We start from the raw sequence: 24,727 nt of genomic DNA, 5'->3' as shown, positions 1-24,727 counted from the left end.
GTTTGCTCTGTCTGGATCCAAAAAACGATAGGTAGAAGAGAAAAAAGGACACTTTTGGGCTTGTTGGGAGAGATATCCTAACCACTGTGGCGGCCACGTGTGGATTGGGCTTCCCTGTCACTGGGGGCCTTCAGGTCAGTGGGGGAGGACCCCTTCTTGGGCAAGTCATAATGGACATGTCAAGTACGGGCTGGACTATGGGGTCACTAGGATCCATTTCAACTTTAAATTCTGTGATTCTGTGAAATTGGTTCGTGAATAAGAAACACATATGAGGGATTCAGAGAACATTATGATCGGACTTACATGAACCAATAATAGCTAGTATTTACATAAAACTTTAAGTTTTGCGAGATGCTTTTACAAATTTTATTCGCACCGCAGCCCTGGGAGTTAAGTGCTGTTATTCACCCCATTCTACAGTTGAGGAAACTGAGGCAGATAGAAGTTAAATGACTTGCCCAGAATCACAGGGCTACTAAGCGTCTGAGGCAGGATTTGACCTCATCTCTCCTGGATTTTAAGTCCAGTATTCTATTCATGGTACCACTCAGCCTCATTTATCTGAGCTGATGAAGAATGAAATGAACAGGCCTAGGAAAATAATAAATAATATATGCAAAAAATGCTAAAAATGAAGCAAAAAGCTGTATTATTGTAAGAATCAATCCTGGCCCTTCAGAAGAGTTGAAGAAATTCACCTATCTCATTTTTTGCAAAAATGGGGAACTATTGGTTTGGAATATTGTATACCTCTTCTTTTCTGTTCAGCCATGCATAACTATTTTCCTTAATTATAAAAGAAGTTGCATTTGATGAATAATATATTTTAAAAGGATTACACTGTAAAAACAAAAAACATCATTAATTTCTGTTTAAAAGTAACAGAGACTTGAAGATTTTTTTTGTTTTTTTAACATGTACTAGTAGAAAGAAGCTAATTCAAGCCACAGAGAGTTTCCATGAATGAAAGATAAGAGTATTTGAAGGGGCTGAAAATGAAGAGTAGGAAAGTAGAATTTAGAAAACCTTCATTAGTGAGCAACCCCCAAATCCCTTGAAATCAAGAAGGAGCTAGAATCATAGAAACACTGAATTTGAGAATTCTAAGGTTCCTTAAAGATCATCTAGTCCAACTCATACATTTTATCAATATAAAAGCTAAAGGCACAGAAAGACAAGGAGCAGGAAGGAGTTAGTACTAAAATTCGTGTCACAACTCTATATTCTTCTTCCCCCTCTCCCTTCCCAGAAAGCCTTCACTAATCACAAAGAATGAGAAACTATCTTAAGGACCATTCATATACCTGAATGAATAAATCACTGAACAAAGCATTTCTTAAGCACATACTGGGTGCAAAACACTTGAATTAAGCCAAATGAAATGATTTGCTGATGTTGGCAAATAAATGTATTGGCATAATTGAGTTATAGACAGCAAATACTTTCACAATTGTGGATGCTACTTCAAAGCTCCATGAGATCAAAAGCAAATTAGTAGTAGAATAAAAACAGATCTCATGAAAAGATCCCACCTATCTTTCCACATCTTTCCACAGGATGGTATCCCAATCTTCAAAGACCTTAAAATCTTGCATACATAAAATAGCTTCAAGCCATATGCCAAAGAAGCAATCGCACCAGGCTCATGGGGTAGATAGAATGAGTTCATTCTGGGTTCCAGATCCATGGGGCAGGTAGGACTTGAGGTCACTCTGGAACGATGATTAGACAAAGACAAGTTGAAAAGGGGCCAATGAGGATAAGAGATCCAAAATCTCCCAGCCCAGTGGGTGTTTAGGACAAGTCTTGTACAGGACAAGTCTTCACAAATAAAATTTGAATATGATTCCATAAGTCATATTCCAAGTATTTCCTATGTTTCTCATTCCTTGTAGCAAGGATCAAAGTTCAAGATTTCAGTGGGTTCATGAACTTGAATGAAAAATAAATGACATCTTGTCCACTAACCTTTCTACCTGAAAATGAACATTTATTTTCTTCAATTATTTAAAAAACATCATCCTGAAAAGGAAAGGGCCTTGGGCTTCAGTAGACTGTCAATAATGATCCATAACATAAATAAGGTTAAAACACTTAATTTAAAATAAATTTGAATGCTGCCTAGGAGTGCTGGATTGTGTTTTGGATTTTTTGGGGGGAAGGGGAGTGGGTCTTAAGTTTACTCATCTGTATAATAAAGGAGTTAAAGTAGATGACTTCTGAGGCCCCTTCTACTCCTCTGATCCTAAACATATAATTAATTATTCTGAAGGGAAAACAAAATTTACTTAAGCTAATGCTGGAAAAAAAAACAACATAGAAAAGGTATCACAATGAGACTTCAAGGTGATTATACTATTAGAACAGGAATCAGAGAAAGAAATGAAGTTAGTTGTATGTGTATGTGGTGCCTATATCCATACACACACACACACACACACACACATACATACACATATGCATATTTCATCTGATATATATGAATATATAGAATTTTTCAAATTTCTAAAAGAAATAATACATATTGAGCTAGATTTTTTTCATGTAAATCATATCTTGGAGAAATTTAGCAACAAAAACTTAGTGTACCTAAAAATTAAGGCTCTTTTAGTGAGAAGCATCCAAGGAACTCAAAAGAGTTAATATGCCTACCTAAGCACATTCTGAGGGAAAGCAGACTTGGAGATTGTGCCTCATTCCTTCTTCAGGAAGAAATTGACATGTAAGGCTCAGTGCCAACTTTAGTAAACTGACATTATCATTCCTTTGTTTGAGGAAGAACCCAGAAGTGACATTATTTTCCATCAAATTGTTTTCCAATCTCCTGAAGCAATCCAGTGAGAGACTATAAGAAATGCTACATCCCAGGTGGGCAATTCCCAATAGTCTCTGTCTTACTCATCAGTAACCATCCTTAGGACATCAAAACACAGGTGACCAGAATAACTGACAATTTGACTAGACTACAAAAGAAAGTTCCTCTACCAGGGTAGGTACTCTTCTGAATCTTGACATTTAATCAAATCCTTGAGCTTTATACTTTCATGGGCTTTTAATGACTAGGGAACTTTAAGGTTCACAAAATGCTTTACGAATATTGATCTCATTTGATCCTCACGGTGACTCTGGAAATAGATGCTATTATTATGAGTCTTTTAAGGATGATCGATTCAATCAATCAACTAACAGATGTCCCAGATTCACCTAGTTTAGTTATGGTTTTGGATGAAAATATGATGAGTGGTAGTGATTTTCACAGAAGTATGTAAGAGAAAACAAGTTCTTCTAGGGAATTTATTAAGTGAATGGTCACATCCCTTCTAATTCTACAATGCAGAAACATTGCCAAAGCCTCTGGGATGCTCCAAGACAGAACATCAATCCTGTGTCTAATTATCTATTTGTTCTAAAACATAATTGCCCAAAGAGTGGTCTATCCTTTATTTCCACTCATCATTCTGATTTGTGTCCATGTTATGCCATATCTCAAAACAAAACAAACAAGAAAAAAAAGTCATGCAAATCCCTCTGTCCTCATGCAGTTGTTCATTTGAGGCAGCTAGATGGAAGGGTGGACAGAGTGCTGACTTTAAAATCAAGATCTGATAGTGCAATCCCTCCTCAGAAACATAAGAGATGTGTGACTGGAGAAATCAATCAACCTCTCCACCTCTTCGCCAGTTCAGTCTAATGAGACTGTGAGCTCCTTGACTGATTATCCTGTATATGTCTTATTTGTGGATAGTTGTTTGCATATTGTCTCCAGCACTGAACTGTAAGTTCCTTTGGAGAGGGACTGACTTTGTATCCCTAGTATCTGGCACATAGTAGATCTGTGCATAGTTGGTTGATTGAATGAATCATCCTTAAAAGAGAGATAATAATAGCTCCTACCTCCAGGGCTGCTGCGAAGCTCAAATGAGATTGCCAGGCCTAGAGGCCTGAGGGCTACCAGAGTCTTACCTTACCTCTATCACAGGTCTTCGGCTGGCCAAACCGGATAAACGTATGAGAGAAGAGACTTTCCGGAGTCAAACAAGGGTTAAGCTTTATTCAGGGTCCTGGTTACAAGTGCAGGGGGAATTCTTCCTTAGGAGGGAGAGAGAAAATCTCCCAAGGAGGCAAAGATCTTATAATAAGAGATTGGAAGCAGAAGTGTAAGTGGGGAGAGAGGGGGAGGGGAGAGCGGAGAGAGGAAAAGGGAGGAGAGGCCTTCTGTCTGTCAGGGCCCCTCCGCGCTAAGAGCGCCTTCAGGCTTTCCTGACCCCAATTAAGCTCTCCAGCTGCATAGTTTGCATCAGAATACCGTGCCTGTTAGATAACAATAGGTGTGCCCAGACCCGGGCCAATCTCGAGGGCGGGGAGAGCTCTCTCCCATCACGTTTCTCACGGGAAGAGGCGGAAATACACGAGATAGCTCGGTCTCACTCCTCGATTCCCTGCTGTTTTCTGGGGGGCCTCATGAGAACTCTAAGATTTAGAAGTTCCCACCTTTACCCGCCCGAGACTGTCCACATGGAATTGAGCTTCCATCCCCAACATGAGATAATATTTGTAAAGCACTTTGCAAACCTTCAAGTTCCATATAAATGTTGGCTGTTGTCATCTGCGGTCAGATATCTGGCAGAAATGTCCTGGTACACAGATGGCTTGAAAGAATAAAATAGTAGCATGGAAAACACACTAAAACGGGAGTATTTTCTCTGTGATAATAATTATGTTGTTTTGGTCCTGAAAGCTACTTCTCAAAGAATGAAGATGCTTGCTAAATAGATGGTTAGTGCAGGACAGAAAGAAAGGACTTCCAAGGTACTGGGTTATGTCGTTTTTATTGTTCTGACCTAATGTTTTCATGAGTGTGGGAAACTCCTGCTATGGGAACTTCCTCCCCTGAAACAGATCAGCTGCTCTACAACTCATAGTCATGGGATTTGTCAGGGGCACTGGGAAGAAAAAAGAATTGCCTATGACCACAGAGCTAAGAAGGGCCAGAAGGAAGATTTTAGCCTCACTCTGAAGTGACTATAAAGTCAGTCCTCTGCCCCTCATTCTCTCACTACATGAAGAAAACATGGCAAATATATTACTTTCCCAACTTTGTACTTGGAAAATTTGAGAATTATCATAAAAATGTGAAAGGGTCCCACATGTACAAAAATATTTAGAGCAGCTCTCTTTGTGGTGGCCAAAAATTGGAAATCAAGGGGATGCCCATCAGTTGGGGAATGACTGAACAAGTTGTGGTATATGAATGTAATGGGATACTACTGTGCTCTAAGAAATGATGAACAGGAAGACTTCAGAGAGGCCTGGAAGGACTTATATGAACTGATGCTGAGTGAAAGGAGCAGAACCAGGAGAACTTTGTACACATCAACAACCACAGTGTGAGAGAAATTTTTCTGATAGACTTAGTCCTTCACAGCAATGCAAGAACCTAAAAAATTTCCAATGGACTCTTGAGGCAAAACACCTTCCACATCCAGAGAAAGAACTATGGAATTGGATCACAGAATGAAGTAGACTATTTTCTCTTGTGTTATGTTTTGTTTTGTTTTGTTTTATGGTTTCTCCCATTCATTTTAATTCTTTTATGCGACACAATTAAGGTGAAAATGTATTTAATAAGAATGTATGTATAGAACCTATATAAGATTGAATGCCATCTCAGGGAGAGAGTGGGGACAGAGGGGGAAGAAGGGGGAAAAGGGAAAAAAATCTAAGATATATGGAAGTGATTGTACAAAACTGAAAACAAAATTTTTTTTAAAAAGGAAAATTTGGGGATTTCTGATTCATAGAATAAAAGGCCTTTAAAAAGTTCTAAGAATGGAAAATTCCCTGATATAAAATCTACATTCAATGTATTATGTTCCCAATAATTCATAATACTAGAGTTGGAAGGAACCTCTGAGATCATCTAGCTCAACAACTCCCCCCCACCCCACTCATTTTATAGAAGAGGAAACTGAAATGTAAAGAGGTTAAGTGACTTCCTAAGGTCAACTAAGTAGCAAGAGTCAGGGGTTGGATTTGAACCCAGGATCTCTGACTCCAGAGCCAGTCTTCTGTATCACATTGCTTCTTCATGACATGTATTTAAAGCGTTCAGATCTCCCAAAAAGCTTTGCATCTTCATAATAATGTTGCTACCATTCAAAGAGCTAACTTGGCAAACTCTTTTGTAAATTGTTCCTTTTGAAAAGAAAATACTACTTGATCAATGAGTGCTCATTTATGGAACTAACAGTAGCAAATCATTCTGTCTGCTTTCAGGGAACATCAATAACCCAAAGGATGAAACCACTGTACCTCACCTTGGGCCTTTTGGCTCTCATGACTCACTTGCCGGTAAGCATCCTTGAGGACAATCACTCTGCTGTCATGTCTTGTTCAAATTTATAAAGATCTATTTCAAACATGTTTTATAAATTTGGCATATGTGTGTGAGAGAGAGAGAGAGACGGAGAGAGAGACAAAGAGCATTGTACTTGAAATCAGAATAGTCTGACAAACTTTCAGTTTTAACCAACATATTCCTGTTCTCCTCCATTTTTCATTTAATAAAGCTCTCTTCATCTTTGGTGTTTAGTATTGTCCAAAGATATCTGAAATTGACTGGTAACAGGCTCTTCCATCCTATAGCTTGCAAGGACATATGTATGGGTTTCTCTGTTGAAGAATGTTAAATTAAGTCCTTAGTAGGTTGTTGCTGTTGTTTCAGTCATGTTCCACTCTTTATGACCCCATTTGGGGTCTTTTTGGCAAAGAGAATGAAATGGTTTTCCATTTCCTCCTCCAGCTCATTTTATAGATGAGGAAACTGAGCCAAACAGTGCTAAGTGTCTTGCCCATGGTCATACAGCTAGCAAGTGTCTGAGGTTGGATTTGAATTCAGGAAGATGAGTCTTCCTAACCACCTAGTTGCCCTTAGTAATTATGGTAGCCTTTTCCCCTGTACCCTTTTCAAAGGGGTTTAGGTAAAGTGGATTTGGGTACACTGGAATTTAGGTACAATGACTCAAGTTCAAAATTTAAAGGTGTTTTTTTTAGAGCAAGGAATCAACTTTTTTCCGAGTCTTGGAAGGCTCTCTGATGGACTTAGGAAGTTCAAAATATCTTTAGTGCAGAGCCAGAGTTGTGTAATTTTACACTCCCAAAAATCATTTGTAATTGGTTACCAGAAATGAAACTGTAGTGACATTGTTGTCTCTCTGTTTCTCTGTCTATCAGCATGGAAGCTTAGGATTTAGACCTTCATGACCCCAAAGGCCCTTCTTAACAAAGCAACCCCTTCATGGGTTTGTGAGAAGCAAGGTAATATAATGGAAACATACCTGAATCACAACTGTTTCATCAGAAAACCTGAGGTTCTCTGATTTGGTTTGGTTTGATTTGGTTTGATTTTTGGTTTGATTTTCTAATGGGATTAGGGGGAGAGAAGCATTTAGTACTGACTATGTGCCAGGCACTAAACTAGGTGCCAAAATTAAGTGAATTGTCCAGGGTCCCAAAGCTCAAAAGTGTCTGAGGCTGGATTTGAACTCGTACCCTATCCATGGTACCACCAAGAAGACATTTTCTTCCTCCCAGCTCTGATATTTGTTTCCTCTGTGACCATGTGAAAGTTACTTTACATCTCTGGGATTCGCTTTCTTTATAGTTCAAAATGAAGAGGGTAGATGCACATTTATTTAGTACCTACTGTTTTGCATTTAGCATGAGTGATTCCATCCCATCCCTCCTTCTCCAGAAGACTGCCCCTTCTTATATACCCCCTTTATGACATCAATTTCTCCTTGCTCAGCTGGGTACTTCTCTAGTGCCCACAAACATACCAGTGTATCCCCCTTCCTCAAAAAGCCTCACTTGATGTGTCTGTCCCATTAGTTGTCCTCTTATAGCTTGCCAGTGTTTCATGGCTAAACTCCTTGAGAACTCCTTCTACAATGAACACCTCCACATCCTTTCCTCTCACTCTCATTGTAATTCTCTGTGGTCTGACTTCTTGCCTTTCCACTCGATTCGAACTGTTCTCTCCAAAGTTACCACTGATATCTAGATCACCAGATCTCACACTGCAAGACTCTAGTGCAACAGGGCCTCATCACCTTATACCTGAACTACTGTTTATATATATTTCATGTTGGCCCCCTCATTAGACTGTGAGCACCTCAAGAACAGAAATTATTTTTTTGCCTTTCTTTATATCCTGAGTACTTAGCAAAGAGCCTGGTAAACAGTAGGTACTTAATAAATGCTAATCTTGCCTCTTATTTTTATCTATGAGGAAACTGAGTCCAGAAAGGTTGAAGTGACTTCCACAAAGTCATACAGGAAATAAGAATCAGAGGTGGGATTTGAACCCAAGTTCTTTGGGGAAATAAGATAGACTAGGTCATCTAATCTGGGATCCTCATCAAATGGATGGAAATTCACTTATGTTTCCATTATACCATACCCCCTACCACAGCCACAACGAGTAAAGAAGACCCTGGCCCCTCCTCTCTCTTAGGTACACATATCCCTGGCCATGGGCTAACAGAGGACAGGGAAGGGAAGAAATGTTTGGTGAGCTTATATGAAGGACAGAAAGGGTAATCACAGACTATCCAATAAAAATCCATTGAGGCAGATAAGCAGGCAGAAACCTAGCTCCTGTCCTCTTTCTGTAGAGCATGAACGCATCTTAAATAATCAAGACAAAGCTGGAAGTCAAAGCTACCTTGGATTTTTCTTCATACTTGAGTAAACTTGAAGGTAGAACTTCAAGAGAGACTTTTCTGAAACCAATGCATAGAAAAGCAGAAGAAAGCACAATTTATTTTCTCAAAAAATGAACCAAAAATGTGTCAAGAAGTTCAAGGTCAATTTTAGCCGATATTCACACGAGTAACAGGTTTCACTGAAGTAAGGAGCAGTGCCCAGCCTTGTGTCTGTCAGTTGACACAATCCAATACTTTTAAACAGATGGTCAAAGACAATGAATGAAAAGGAAACTGGAGGCTCGGGTTAAGGAGCACTTCCTTTTCTGATCCCTTGGGTTCTGGTGCTGCCACCCCCCACAAGCTTTATTTTAGCAAGAAATATATATAACACATATGCGTACACACACACACATATATACTGCTAGGTGGCAAAGTGGGTAGAACAGCAGGACTGGAGTTAAGAAGAGTCTTCTTTCTGAATTCAAATCCAGCTTCAAACACTTACTTACTGAGCAAGTCACTTAATCCTGCTTGCTTTAGTTCTTCATGTGTAAAATGAGCCAGAGAAGGGAATGGCTAGCCACTCCAATATCTGTGCCAAGAAAACCCCAGGTGGGGTCATGAAGATTCTAACATAACTGAAAAATGACTGAACCACAAAATGTATATGGATACAATGTTCTATTGTATGTTCTTTGTCCTAATGCAATATAAATTCCTTGAAGGCTTGATTTGACTGCTTTTTTTTTATTTCTATATCCCTCACCAACTAGCACAGTGTCTGGTATATAACGAAAACTTAATAAATGTTTGTTAAATTATTGAACTGAATTAAACTTATATAGAATATGGAGGTAAAAGGGAGGGAGAAGTTGAAAATCACTTCACAGTGGTAATCATGGTACGTAGAACTAGCTGTACGTAAAAATGACAAGAAATTTGCCATTGGGATCCTTCTACCTCCTCATTAACGCTCTTCAATTGCTGTTGTTACAACATTCTGGCCAAATGTACTCCCTCTTTTGTCAGGTTTATAAGGGTAGAAAGTATCAGATTAACTATTTTTCTCTAGGGAGGAATGGACTGATAATAGCTTCCTGTATTATGTCTTCTAAAGACTCAAGGAGATGTCCCTTGTTATTAACCACCAGAAGGGAAAGAGCCGTGATACTGCCATCGTTCCAGTTCTGTCTCTATTGGCATAGGATGAGAAGGTCTAGACCTTAGAGGCCCTTCTCTTGGCCAAGGCAAACCCTATATATGCATGAGCGATCCTACTGCATCTCTTCTTCTCCAAAAGATAGTCCTCTCTATCATCCCCACTCTCTAACCAATTTACAACCTCTCCCCCAACAGTCTATAATTTTAAATGTGTGTGAAGAGATCATCAAATTATTCCTCTTTGTAGGTGCATGGAACAATTACACACAGACAGAGTACATATTATATCATTCTAAAACTTGAAGGGGTATTTGAGATGGCCTAGCTTAGGGTGGGGAACCTGCAGCCTCAAGACTATATGTGGCCTTGTAGGTTCTTGGGTGAAACCTTTTGACTAAGTTCAAGTTTTACAGAACAAATTCTTTTATTAAAGGAATTTGTTCTGTGAGTTTTGATTCAGTCAAAGGGTTGTACTTGAGGACCTAGAGGGCCACTTGTGGCCTGGTCTAGTCTAACCCTCTTGTTTGATGATTGAGGAAGGTCAATATAGTTTATTGACGAGAGTAGAATATTCCTTAAAGTGGATGTTAGTTCATGACTTAAGACATATTTGCCATGAGATTCTAGTGTTAAGATTATTTTTCCTGTAGCGAATATATCTCTGAAATTATGAGGAAATTAGGAATCAATAAAATGTGATATGATAAACAAAACTATTTAAAAATTAATGAATTGTAAAACTATATTAAGTGAGGTCTATAGGGAAAGCCATTGATTACCAAAGAGGAGGAGCTGATGTTTGAATTAGGCTTTAGAGAAAGCTAGGGATTCCAAAAGTGAAGGTTGGGGGAGAGAGAGAATAAAGAGGAGAGAGTGAAGAAATGAATCCTTCAATCATTTTTTAGCTGGAAGGTAAAGGATAGGAGTAAGGGGCAAAAGGTAGAAGGAAAAGCATGGAAAAAATTCAGGCTTGGCATAGTGACAAGTCGCCACTTTTTCCCTGAGGAGACAACTCCAGAAAATTGTATAGTGGTGGACATGAAGTAGAGGGTAGAAAGTAATTTTGTGTAATAGAGTTTTGTTGTTGTTCAGCCTTACTCATGTCTGACTTCTCATGACCCCATTTTTGGTGTTTACTTGGCAAAGATACTGGAGTGGTTTGCCATTTCCTTCTCCAACTCATTTTATGGATGGGGAAACTGAGGCAAATAGGGTTAAGTGACTTGTCCAGGATCACACACCTAGTAAGTGTCTGTGGTTAGTTTAGAACTCAGATCTTCCTGACTCTAGGCTCAGCACTCTATCCATTGAGCCACATAGCTGCCTGGATTGAACTCAGATCTTGCTGATTCTAAATCCAGCACTCTGTCTACTATGCCTTCTAGCTGCCTTCTCAGCCAAACTCTGAGATAGTCTACACTGTGTGCCTCCACTTCCTCTCTTCTCAATCATTTCTAGATCTTCTGGCTTCCAACAACACCACCATTCTACTGAAACTTCCTTCTCCAAAGTCATCGGTGATTTTTTAATAGTAAAATCTAATGTTCTTTTTCTCTATCCTCCTGCTGGACTTTATTGTGACCTGTTTATTACACCTTGTCTTCCTGGATACAGTCTCCTCTCTAAATGTTGATGACACCATTCACTCCTGCTTCTTCTCCCACCTGTTCAACCATCCCCTCTCAGTTTCCTTTTCTGGATCTTCAGCCATGTCATGCCCACTAACCTTGGTATTTCCCAAGGTTCTCTCCTTGGCCCTCTTCTCTTTCCATTCTATACTATTTCAACTGGTGATCTCATTGACTCTTTGGGTTCATTTAACAGATGGATAATTCTCCGATCTCTAAATCTCTCTGAGCTCCAATTACACATCACTAACTCCCTTTCAGGTATTTGAATTGGAAATTATATGGCCATCTTAAATGAGACATATACAAAACAGAACTTACTCTCTTTTCCCTCAAACCCTACGCTCTTGGGAACTTCAATATTTCTATCAAGAGTGCCATAATTCTTCCAGTCTCAAGGCTTAAAACAGGTGTCTTTCTCAATTCCTCACTTGCACTCACTCTGTGAAATCCAATCCATTGCCTCATGTCTTTATGTCTGCCTTCACAGCATCTCTTGTATGTGCCCTCTTCTCTCCCCTCACACAGTAATACTACACTAATCCAGATGTAATTCTGGATTGGTCTAATTGGTCTCCCTTCTTCAAGTCTCTTCTCACTCCAATCCATGGTCCACTCAGCTGACAAAGTGATTTTCCTAAAGTGCAAAGTATTGCCCCTTTACTCATTAAAATTCAGTGGCTCACTCTTACCCCCAGAATTAAATAGAAAGTCCTTTAACATTTTAAGTTCTTCACAATCTGGCCCCTTCCTGCCTTGCTAATCTTCTTATACATTACTTCCCTTCATGCATTCTACAACCCTCCTTGTTCTTCTTCAAACAGGCGACAACATACCCAGTCTCTCTGCCTTTAAATTGGCTGTCCGCCATGTTTGAAATGCTTTCCATCCTCACCTCTTCTTCTTAGTTTCTTCTTTCAAGCCTTACACCTTATGCCACATTCTGCAGGCCTTTATTAGTCTTCCAAGATGCTAGTGTCTTCCCTTCTGAGATTACTTTCCATTTGTTCTGTGTTTGTCTTGCATTTGCCTATATTTCAAGTCATCTGCCCCCCGTTAGAATATAAGCTCCTGGAAGGCAGAGAATAGTTTGGCCTTTCTTCATCTATCCAGAGCTTAACACCATGGAAATTGTGGAGGACATAGTGTTTTAAAGACTGTTTATTGAGTGAATAAGTGATCAAAAGAAAACCTACATCAAGGTTTCTGCACCTTCATTTACACCTATACATCCTTCTTTGTAATATTCAACGTGCAGTACTCTATCCCTGAACTTATATATGGTCACTCTAGACTTTGCAGAATCTGCAAACTCAACATGAAACTGTTACTTTGTCCAATCATGTAAAATGGTAAGAATTATGGGAGTGAGAAAGAGCAATGATGTTTTGTGATGGCATTTTATAGATCATCTGAATACATGGAGAAATTGATGAGGAATTTGGGAAACATGCCATGAATATGTCACCAAGACATGATATTGTAGCACTGGGGAAATCTCATTTCTCCAGATTCAGAACCTGAAAGGATCTCAGAGGTAATCTAACTTAACCTGTCCATTTTACAGATGATAGAACTGAGTTCCAAAAAAGATAAGGAAGTTGCCCAAGGTCTCAGAGGTAAAATAATTTTAACTCAGGTTTCAATTCTAGATTTTCTCATTCCAAATCCATCATTTCCTCCACAATACCATAAAGATGGAATTCTCTTTCTGACAAAAGCAGAATAGCTAATTAATGTATGAGTTTCTTTAATGATAATTTCATTCTTTAAAAGGTGGAAGAAGCAAGAAAGGACAAGAGTTTACTGAACCTACTTCATAATTCTGTGTCTACTGGCATGAAAGTAGTTGGAAACAATGGAGTAAGTAACAAGCTCATCATACTTTTTTGTGGCAGAAAAGGGGAGTTGTAAAGTCTGGCATCTGTGAAAGCAGACTTTAAAGGGTTGAGAGAAGGTATAGGGTGGCACTAATGGTACAACATTTCACAGGTAAGGTCACATAAGAGTCAGTCAACAAACATTTATTAAGGACCTACTATGTGTCAGACTGTGCTAAGCACTGGAGATAACAAGGAAAGGCAAAAAGCAGTCCTGGCCCTCATGGCACATACATTCTAATGGGAAGACAATATGTAAATGACTAAAAGAATTATGCAAATAACTTATTTACATAAGTGATATAAAAACTACACAACTAAATTAGGTATATGCCCCCAAAAGACAGCATAGAAAGAAGTTGATATAAATGGGGAGAGATTAATAATTTGGAAGAATGAGGAAGTCTTGCAGACGGTGGGATTTGAGATAACTCTTGAAGGAAGTCTGGGAAACATAAGAGTCTGAGGTGAGGGGACAGAGCATGGGGGACAGCCAGACTGCAAATTGTAGAGGGTACAGAGGGAAATAAAGTGGAAGAGGGTTGGAAAGGTAGGAGAGGGCCAGAGGATGAAGACATTTAAATGATCCTGGAAGAAATACGAAAATCGCTGAGGGGGCTGAGGAGGTGACATGGCCAGACCTACAATTTTTTTTTCCAATGGAAAGAGTAAACAGAGGATCAGAAAACGTTCCAAAATTGCTCCTAAGGGTCATCAGGGTGATAGTAATGGATGATTTTTGTGAAGTCTAAACAACTAGGTGGCCTTGGAGTCAGAAGAACCTGAGTTCAAATCCAACCTCAGATACTTACTAGCTGCATGACCCTGGGTAAGTCACTTAACCCTGCTTGTCTATTTCCTCATCTGTAAAACGAGCTGGAGAAGGAAATGACAAACTACTCCAATATCTCTGCCAGGAAAACCCCAAATGGAGTCACAGAGGGTTGGACACAACTGAACAATGTCTGTACAATAACAAGAAAAACTAAACTCTATTTCAGTTCTTTCCCAGCACTGGCTACATTCTCCTTGCTTTCCTATTTTGAGTCCTTGGTGAACCATTTCAGCTCTACATTATCATCTACACTCCTCTACATTTTACCATTATCTTCCCATTAATCATTTCTTGCCAGACCCCAACTTTGGATTATTCCCATTATCCACTGCCTTTCCTCCTATTCATGTGCAGTAGGACGAAGCAGGAGAAAATAATGAAAATAACAAAAGAAGACTGACCACATCCACTATAAATTTATATTGGGGAAGGAAAACTGTGCCCTCACTACAGGAAAGCAATTATTTTGTTTTCCTGCACCCCTCTCCAAAAAAAATCTCCTATCCCACTCACCACAGTGGCTTTTTCAAACCTATTTTCCTTCCTCAATCCTCCCATGGTACCTTTCCCTCACAGATGAGGTGAGATAATTGCCTCATACTTTACTGGGGGAAAAAATGGGTCCATTTGCCTCTTCAACTTCCTGATTAGTCCTCCTGAAGCAGCAATAAGGGTAGTGTCTCCAAATGGCAAAGTACATAGGGGGGTGTAAAGTGTAAGAAGACTGGGTTCAATCGCCATCGCTATTCAGATGATTCTCAGATCTTACATCACTAAGATGCTTTCTTCCATGATCTCTTTCTTTATCCCTCATCTCACAATAAGAAGTGATCCTTCTTCTTGCCAAGGAAAACCCCTCTCCATATACCCCTGACCACTTCCCATCTTCTCCAGATTAACCTATGATCTTCATTATGACATCAATCTTCATTCTCTCCTCCAAAATCCAATCTCCTTCTCTCTTGGCTGATTCTCTGCTGCCTACAAACATGTCTCTCTGATTCTTAAAGAAAAAATGTTCCCTTGTTCTGGCTATTCCTTATAGCTACCATCCACCATTTTTTCTTGATAAAGCTATTTATGATTTGTGCTTTCACTTCCTTTGCTCTCACATTCTTCTTAAACCTCTGTATCCTACCACCTGACCTCATCATTCAACTGAGACTGCTCTCCCCAAAGTTACCAGTGACCTCTTAATTGTCACATCTAGTGGCCTTTTCTCATTTCTCATCTTTCTTGACCTTTATACAGCTTCTGACACTGTTCGTAGCTTTCTTCTCCTTGATATCCTCTTTTCTCTAGGTGCATCGGTCATTCTCCATGTCTCCTCATTTCAATCCATAGCTTCACTGGCTCCCTTCAAGATTCAGATCCCACTTTCTGTACCTTCTCACCTCCATTGCCTTTTTGCCAAGATTGCTTCCCATTTATTTTGTGTGTATCTTGAAGGTACATAATTTTTGCATACTACCTCTTTCACTTGAACATGAGCTCCTTGAAGACAAGATCCATGTTTTAGTATTTCTTTCCACCTTAGTATAGTGCTCAGTATAGTGTTTAGCATATAGTAAACACTTTAAATTTTTTTGTTGACTGAATAACCACAACATGATCTTAGAGAAACTGGTTTCTTTTAAAGTAAATGGGAAAAGAGAAATCAAGCAGACTCTTTTTTTAAAAAAATTTTTCTTTGTTATTTATTTTTTTACATTCTTTTCTTTTCAAATTTAGAGTTCAAAATTCCCTTCCCCCTTCCCCATTCACTGAGAAGGCAAGCAATATGTTATCCATTATATGTGTGAAATCAAAATAGATTTCCACATTAGCCATATTTCCAAAAAAATCAAGGAAAATAAAGTGAGAAAATCATACTTCAATTTGACCTCAGAGCTCATCAGTTCTCTCTCTAGGTGTGAATAGCATTTTTTCATCATGATTCCTTTGACATTGTTTTGGATCACCGTATTGATCAGAGTAGCCAAGACTTTCATAGTCATCATTACATTGTTGTCATTGTGCACAACGATCTCACTTTGCATCAGTTCATATAGGTCTTGCCATGTTTTTTTCTGAAACCACCCTTCTAATCAAATCTTATGGCACAATAGTACTTCATTACAATCATATGCTACAATTCATTCAGCCATTCCCCAACTGATGTGCACACTCTCAATTTCTAATTATTTGTCACCACAAAAAGAACTATAAATATTTTTGTACAATTGGTCCTTTTCCCTTTTTCTTTGATGTCTTTAGGATATAGACCTAGGAGTGGCACTGCTGGGGTAAAGGGTATGCACTACACTAACTCTGGATTTGAGCTACTCTTTTTATTCTTTTGGGAACCACATGATCACTAAGACATGGAAAGTCCAGAGCTCATCCAGAATGGGATGGCTAGCATAGTTAAAGACCTAGAGAACATTCCTCATCAGGATCAGTTGAAAGAAGGGATATTTAACTTGAAGAGTAGAATGTAAAGGGGTGGCATGACAGCAGTCTTTTAGTGTTCAGATGCAGTTGTGTGGAAGAGGGGTTAGATTTGTTTTTCTTAGACCTAGCCATCAGAACAAGGATAATGCAATTCTTCAATGTAAAGAAGGAAAAAACCCCATCCATGGGAGCTGTCCAAAAGTAGAACTATTTCAAGAGGTAGACTGGAAGCTCACTGAAGGTCTTTAAGCAGCAACTTGGTAAACACTTTTTGTCACACACAAGTTAAAATATACATATATATAGTTATTTTAATATTAATTGTTTCATTAGTAAACCTGTGCATCTAACTTAGTGAATTTTAAAACTATTCTAAGAGGTTCACAGGCTTCCCTACTCTGTCAAAGGAATCCATAACAACCCACCCCCCCCCAAACAAAAGGTTAAGAAGCCTGAGACCACATGCCTTCTGAAGTCCCTTCCAACTCTTTGGTTCTATCATTCTGTGGAGTATTGCAAGGGCTGAGGTGTCATTAGTACATAAATGTTCCCCAAATGAAATGATCAATATGATGGTCTGTGGGCAACTTGCAATCTCTGCCAATTCTCTTTGGCTAAGGAAAACATGAGATTTCATCAAAGATCTTTCCCTATCCTAGAAAAAATAGCACAACTTTGGCTACAACAGGTACAATGACTAAGATATTTCATTTCCTCTCCTATGTTGGATTTCCCAAGGCAATCTCATTCATCTACCCGTCCCTGTAGCATACATCTGGGGCTCCACGGCCTATCCTTTCATGTCACTTTTGATTAGGAGCACATGTTTATTTCACATTTTTTGAATAAACTATTCATAGCCCTCTAGTTAAAGACTGATCTTTTGACTACATATAGCATCCTGTCTAGGAGGCAAACAGAACATACAAACTGAACCCTGGTCCTCTGATGCCACAACTCCAATAGCCAAGATAATTTGACCAATTGGGTTCATTCTAGATTTGGCTCATAAAAGCTCAGGCCACCTTTTCATCCAGAACATGCCCTCAGTTGCTTTTTTTCCTTACTGTCACTCTGGATACCACAGTTTACAAAGTCAGTGACTACCCAGAGAAGTTTGCTATGGATGACTTGCTGTGCTCCCTTATAAGTAGCTAGTTGGATGTGAATAAAACAGGGAATCAATCATAATCACAACCATGTGTAGTCCTTGAACACAGAGTACCAGTCGTAGTTGGATTTCTTCAGCCTCTTCACCAAAAGTCTCAACCCACAACTGGTAGAAAGGGGAGTGTCCCCTACCAGTCACTAAGCATTAGAATCTATATTCATCTAGTATTTCAATGGTCTCTTTTGTAATAATTATCTCACTTAAACCATAAACTATGCCATTTGAAACCTCAAGCATCACTATTAATCAAGGATAGGTAAAAATGCACATTGTTTGTAAGATTCTTTATCCACAGAGACAACTAGACCATATCTAGTTGATCTTACCAGTGGGCTTGCCAAGTTTCAGGTCCAAGGAGAGGACATGTGAATAGGAACATGATGTGCATGTCCCAGAATTGTTGAAGGCTCTCGTGGCACAGCCTGAAGACTGAGGAAAACACTGGGAGGGAGGGATAGTATCCAAGTTCATGCCTTTACTGGTAAAGCTGAATGAACAGAGACCATGATAGAGCTGGATATCAGCACAAAATAAGCAGAGGGGATACAAGCATTTGCAATAGAAGACTGAAACTTTAGGGAAACTATGAGTTACACAAACATCCAGCTTTTCCTACATGCTCTATACCTTGTCTCCTGATTTAGAGGAGAACTGGAAGAGTCCAGGCCAATTAAATGTGAGATGGCAGAGATGTAAAGCAGAGAGCCATGAAATTCTACCAATCTTGGTTCTGGTCTCAGGGGTCATAATGGATGGTAAATATATTAAGTGACAAAGGGGGTTGGGAAGGGAAGAGACAGATGCTGGTGGGATTATTGAGAAAGCCTTCATGGAAAACATGGAAGCTGGGTCTTCAAAGATGAGCAGAATTTAAATTGGTTAGAGAGGTAGTGAGAGGGTTGCATATGCAAAAGGTCGTGAGAAACAACTTCGCTTAATTAAATATTGTCCTTCTAATTTTTTATTTACCTTCATGCTCCATCTAATGCCTTATCTCTTAATGTGATTTTGGGCAAGTGACTTCCCCAGATGTCAGCTTCTTCAAATTAAAATGAAAAGGTTAGACCCTATGATCCCTGAGGTCCTTTTGGAGGTTAGATATATGACCCTGAGGCCCTATTTAACAAATATTGTTTTGGTGGCAAAATTGACAGCCTCCTTTCCAAAAAAAAAAAAAAAAAGCTCATTTGCTGAGTCATTCCCTAAACCTGTCTGGTATTACTTGGAATAGAGAAAGTGACATCACAGAGCTTCATTTGAAAGACTTCCTTACCATTCTATCCCCAGAATACCTCTACTTGCAAAGTGTTGGACCTTCTAAACTGCACCACAAACCATTTCTTGGTAGCAACAAGTAGACTTCAAGGTATTTTTCTGAGAGAGAAAGTAGCTTCTTCAGGATGACCTCTAAGCCAGGGCTGTTTGGTAGCATCCCAAGGACGTCCAGTTTGTTTGGGAACGAAAAACCTGTGGAGACCCATGTGGTCAGCAAATGAGGCAATCCTCAATTTGTTTTAATTCAACAAGTATTGATTCATCTCCTACTATGTGCAAGGCAGAATGCTAGAGTCTAGAGATTAAAAACAACAATTAAAACTATCCTTGACTTCAAAAAGCTTATATCATAGTGCAGGTAAGGGGGATGGGGGAAGAAATCACCCAAATGAGGAGGATAAGGAAATCTTTCCCATTAGAGAAGGTACCCAATGGAACCTTCGAGAAAGTTACAGAACGTATTCTAGGCTTCTATGACAGCTGGTACAAAAGTATGAAAATGAGAGATACAATGGCAAGGTCATGAAATAGTAAATAAGCCAATTTGGCCAGAACCCAGAGCGTGAATGGAAGTCATGTTAAATGTCTAGAAAGATATTCTATTGTCAGAATATGAAAGGTTTTAAATGTCAGGATAATTCTGTATTTTATTCTCAGGGTAATAGGGAGCTTCTAGCAGTTTCTTAGCAGGGCAGTAACATGGGTAGGCAGGTGATTTTAGGAATCTTATTATGGCAGCTTGGTGGAAGATCGTGTGGAGAGAAGAAAGACTGAAAATCATAACAAAATCATTTAAAAGATCTCCAAGTTCAAACCCTTGAACTTAATTAGTGAGCAAATATTTATAAGCAAATAAAGCATAGTGAAATAGTGCTGAGAGTGTCCTAGATCAGGAGATGACATTTCCTTATTTAAGGCTTAAGATATTAGTCTGTTATATTGTTATATGAAGAAATTTTACCTGGGAGAGTTGACCATCTAATTTTTAATGCTGATTCTATATGCATATTTAACTACATCATCTATCTTTGTTTCTACAGTCAGTTAAGGCACAAGAAAGACAAGACAGTGCAAAAAGTAAACCTAAAGCATCTTCACAACAGTCTTCATCTACCAGTACAACTTCTCGGTCTTCAATTTATCTAAATTCAGCAAGTCAACAACCGAAACTTAGGCCATCTAAATCATGTTATCATTCATCTGTGATTCTTCACCCACGTGGTCAAAGGCTATTGCAACAAAATATACATGCTCAACAGAGAAAAAGAATAGCAAAACCTTTCTCAACTAAAATTTCTTCAAAAGCACATAATTCAACCAGATCTCCTATAGATCCATCTCAGAGGAAAGGTGAAGGAAGATCTACCCAAATTCAAACAATATTTAGGCTATCAAAATTTCATTCAAATATGGGTATTCCAGGAAAAGGTGCAATTGATCATACTATTTCACAAAGGTCTAGTCAATTCCCTTATGGCTCAAGATTATCAGCTCAAAAAAAATCTTTCTTTACCAAACCCCAGCAATTTGGTCAGTCAAAATTCCAGGTGGATGCGTTCAGTCAGCAAAAATCACAACCAAAGACTCTGGTAAGACGGAAAATTTATCATCATAAATTTTGTGCACAGATACCTGCACATAGAAAACTAAGTCAACAACATAATCTCCCCCACCTTATATCACAACAAAAAACTCAGAAAAAGTCATTTGAACAAAGACCTAGTCTAGCAAAACGGATTCCACAAACATCTTCACAGAGGAAGTCAGGCCAACAAAAACTTCAGAAATCTGCACCAAAACAACTAACTCGACAAAAAATCCAGCCCCAAACTTCTGCTAAAGTTAATAGACTCAAAGCTCAGACAAATGGAATCCCTCAAGAAAAAATTAGCCAAACAAAGCTTCATTCAGACATATTTATTCAGAAAAGACTTAGTCAAGGACTATCACTTTCACAAGTCCTTGAACAAGACAGTTCTGACCCACTAAAAAGTGACTCACAGATATGGACAAAAGAAAAAAACCACAAACCCAAATATTACTCAAAGAATCCTGTGAAAGAGAGAACTGGTAGACCAACATGTCAGGAGGAAAACTCCAAACCTAAAATATCTGACCAGCATAAATATGACCCACAGAGATATATGCCAAGAATACAGAACTCCATGCATTTTCATTCCCCTACAATCTCTCAACAGCTTCAAATGGACTTTTATGATTTTGGTGACGATTCATCTATGGATTGGAGCTATAACTCTAATCATTATGAGCCAAATCCAAATGTTCATAGTTATCCAAAAGGAAATCCAGAAACCCCTAAAACAAAAAAAACTCCTGACACGAGTACTGTCAAACAGTCCACCATGGCTGACAAGAAGCTTACTACCAACAACAAATCAGCTGCTAACCCACAACCTAATACTTCTGTTATCTCTCAAGGAACTTCCTCAGTCAGCACGTCTTCTGATGTCACCACAAGCGTTACAAATGGCCCTGCTTCCAATTTGCCAGCCTTTGGCTCCAAATCTGCTATTACTAATGAATCTGCCAGCACCCCATCTTCTGCTATTACTTCTACCACTTCTTCTGCTTCCTCTGCTAGAGATCGTACATATTTTGCACCCACATCTAACCCCACCAGACCTATGACCAAGATCCCTGATGCCCGAAGTACATCTGCTTTTTCTCTTCCAACATCTGAAGACGTTATGTTTTCTCTAATCGCACCTCCCCCTTTCATTCCTGATGTTTCTATATCCATTGATTCCTTTAACACTCTGCCTGCTACTGGAATTGCATATGATCCTCCCATATCTGCTGCCACTAGGAATATTTTTGTTGGTGCCATCCATGCTAACACTAGCAGCATGTCTCTTGGCTCTAACACTAGTGACTACTTTGATGACACTACTACCACTTTATCCACATCCACTGACTCTACAGAAACAACTTCAGGTACCCAATCACTCACCATCCCTGATTTAACAAATTCTGATGAGGTCAGTGCCTTATCTATTTACACCATAATAGCTGGGCCCATCTAAACTGAACAAGCAAACAAGGAAGTAAACAAGCTGATACTATGACCTCATCTTCCTCTACCCCATTCCTTTGGACACTCTACCCATTACCACCAAACCTGACACTGCCACACCTATGGCCATTAGTTCTCCAGCTTCCTCAATGAAACCTTTTGCCACTGCCTCTTCTGGCTCCTCTTCTACCTGTATCTGTTCTGCTTGATTCCACTCCTCCTGCTAAGTAACAATTATCTGCTGCCACTACATCTGATAACACACAATTGTTGAAATAACCTTTTGGTCACCACTAAGGGAAAGGCAGCATATGATGAAACTACCATGACTGATGAAACAAGTATTAGTAAAACATCCAGTGCTGGATAAAGTGTCATCAAAATTGATTTGATTGTATCCAATACTCATGAAATTTCTGAAGTTAATACTTAATAGTTCACCTACTTAATATTAACTTAGTTAAAAGTTATTAAAGTTAAGATCATGGGTCTAGCATAGCATATGGAATTAATTGCATCTTTGCCACAGTTGCCAGAAATGACAATATTATATTATGCACCTAGACTATACTTTAGGAGTATGTTCCATTGATCACTTCTGCACCACAACCATACCTGACATGTTATTCCCACTCATACATCTAAAATAGAATTGTTCCACTGGACCATTTGTTATAATATTGATTGCCATATTGTACCTGTCACCATGAAGATCTAAATACTACAAACTCCAAGATCAATATTTTGTCCAACTCTAGAACCTGTACAATTCCTTTCTCTCCTAATATACTAATTTTCTTGCCCAACTTCAGTAGCTTTCATTTCTATTCTGAATATCCTTTGGAATTAATTATATGGTATGGGTTAAAGTCTTGGAGATTCCAGAAGAAAAGAGCTAATTAAAGAAAAAGACCTCACATCCTACAATTCCCCTACTTCCTGTGAAATCATAAGTAGACACAACATTTTAGAACTGCTCCAATTAACTACCACCAGTACACGGTTATCATAATTCATCAAGACAATTCTAGGCTTCCAGAAGAACACTTAAGAAAAAGAGTGAGACACCCTACAACTACTCACAGCCTTCACAGCATCTGGGGCCACTCAGATAGCACAAGGCTAAGATGTAACTGAGTAATCATTCCTCTCTGAGTCCTTAACCATCACTCTTCTGATCCTCACCTATTGTCCTCAACCAAAAGAAAAAAAACAAAACAAAATGAACCCTGTTGCCCTCCAAGTAAATATCATAATGCCCTCTGGATTAAGATAAGGAGGGTGGCAATCATAAAACAGTAATAGAGACGGTCCACTGAGGAAATAGGCAAAACAAACCCTATTGAAGCCTGAATTCAGGAAGAAAAGTCAATATGACAAGTTATCAGTAACAATTTTTTTAACAATGATGCATTCATTAACCAAAGGTTTTGATGATTATCATCTTACAAGTAAAGTTACATTCTTAGAAATTTATGCAAAATGAGAGATAATTTCCTTTGATGGCAAAAAGAACTCTGTCTGAGGGATATATCACATTCAGAATTCTACCTCATGATACTGGATCATAAAAAGACTACATGATGATGGCTCACAGAGAAGATCAAGGGGATATTTGCAGAGACAACTACAAGAATGTTTTTCAAATGGACAGAGCAAGAAACGAGGATGTGAACCAAAAATAAGGAGTGATCATAATAGTTTGTAAGAGCACAGAGAATTTCTCTGCTATTTCCCAAGATCATTGGCCTTTGAAACAATTTATTCTGATCTTTTGAGGCAGAAATTTCTATTAAGCAATCAAATAATGCTCTGGGGGATTGTGTGAATTATGCAACAAACGTACATTTATTTCAACAATAATAATTAGCCAGCTTTACACAATCAAGGTATTCCTGAAAGGTTACAAGTAAACTGACATCAAAAACCCTCTTATCATAATTGTTATTGAATGAATCTCATATCAAAGAGAATAACTGTCATCTGTTTTAACACTGGGAAAAATCTTTATTTTCATAGGTTGGCATTGCTTAAAAGTCATAGTGTTAAACAGCGGAATTATGAATAAAAGGACACATATGCAACATGGCTTCTGAGTTCTTTCAATGAATTTCTTTCCCCAAACATGGACAATTCAGGTTCTACACAATTTATATCCAAATCACAATTTGTTAACGAACCCCATGAAAGTGAGCATATATGTCCAAACATAAGCCCATCAACACTGTCTACCTCAGCAGTAGAGGATATGTGGTCCTATTTCCTTTCTCTCAATACCTCCAACTACTCTCAGCAACTATGTTTTGACATGTCTGCATTTAATGATATTGATCACACATTTTCATTGTATATATAAATATGGAAGACAGACAATTAAATATTTATTTATGAAATACTTTGAAAATCAAATGCATCCTACAGAAATCTTAATTCTTACATTCAAAAATAATATTCCATGCAATGTTTCATACTCACAATTGATCAACTTTTAAGGTGCATGAGGCAAGGGTCATGTTTTTCCTTTGAATCAGCCCTAGCACCCAGCTCAGCTGTCTGTACATAGGAAATGCTTGAAAAATATCTATCAAACTTTAAACAG

General features: G+C 38.6%; 1 protein-coding gene across 2 annotated transcripts in view; it reads left to right on the top strand.

Moving 5' to 3' along the window:
* The window catches only part of LOC140514305 (uncharacterized), a 29,157-nt gene extending 4,940 nt beyond the window's left edge, over nucleotides 1-24,217 (top strand). For both annotated transcript variants that reach the window (XM_072624486.1, XM_072624487.1), the window contains exons 3-5: nucleotides 6,280-6,354; nucleotides 13,277-13,363; nucleotides 20,135-24,217. In XM_072624486.1, coding sequence (XP_072480587.1) covers nucleotides 6,301-6,354; nucleotides 13,277-13,363; nucleotides 20,135-22,138 — 2,145 coding nt within the window. In that variant the 5' untranslated portion in view covers nucleotides 6,280-6,300 and the 3' untranslated portion in view covers nucleotides 22,139-24,217. The remainder of the gene's footprint in view (nucleotides 1-6,279; nucleotides 6,355-13,276; nucleotides 13,364-20,134) is intronic.
* Nucleotides 24,218-24,727: the final 510 nt, after the last annotated feature.

This window comes from Notamacropus eugenii, chromosome 7 (assembly GCF_028372415.1).
Source record: "Notamacropus eugenii isolate mMacEug1 chromosome 7, mMacEug1.pri_v2, whole genome shotgun sequence".
NCBI classification, from domain to species: Eukaryota; Metazoa; Chordata; class Mammalia; order Diprotodontia; family Macropodidae; genus Notamacropus; species Notamacropus eugenii.
Note: the sequence above shows the minus strand (reverse complement) of the source record. Positions and strands in the feature narration are given on the sequence as shown.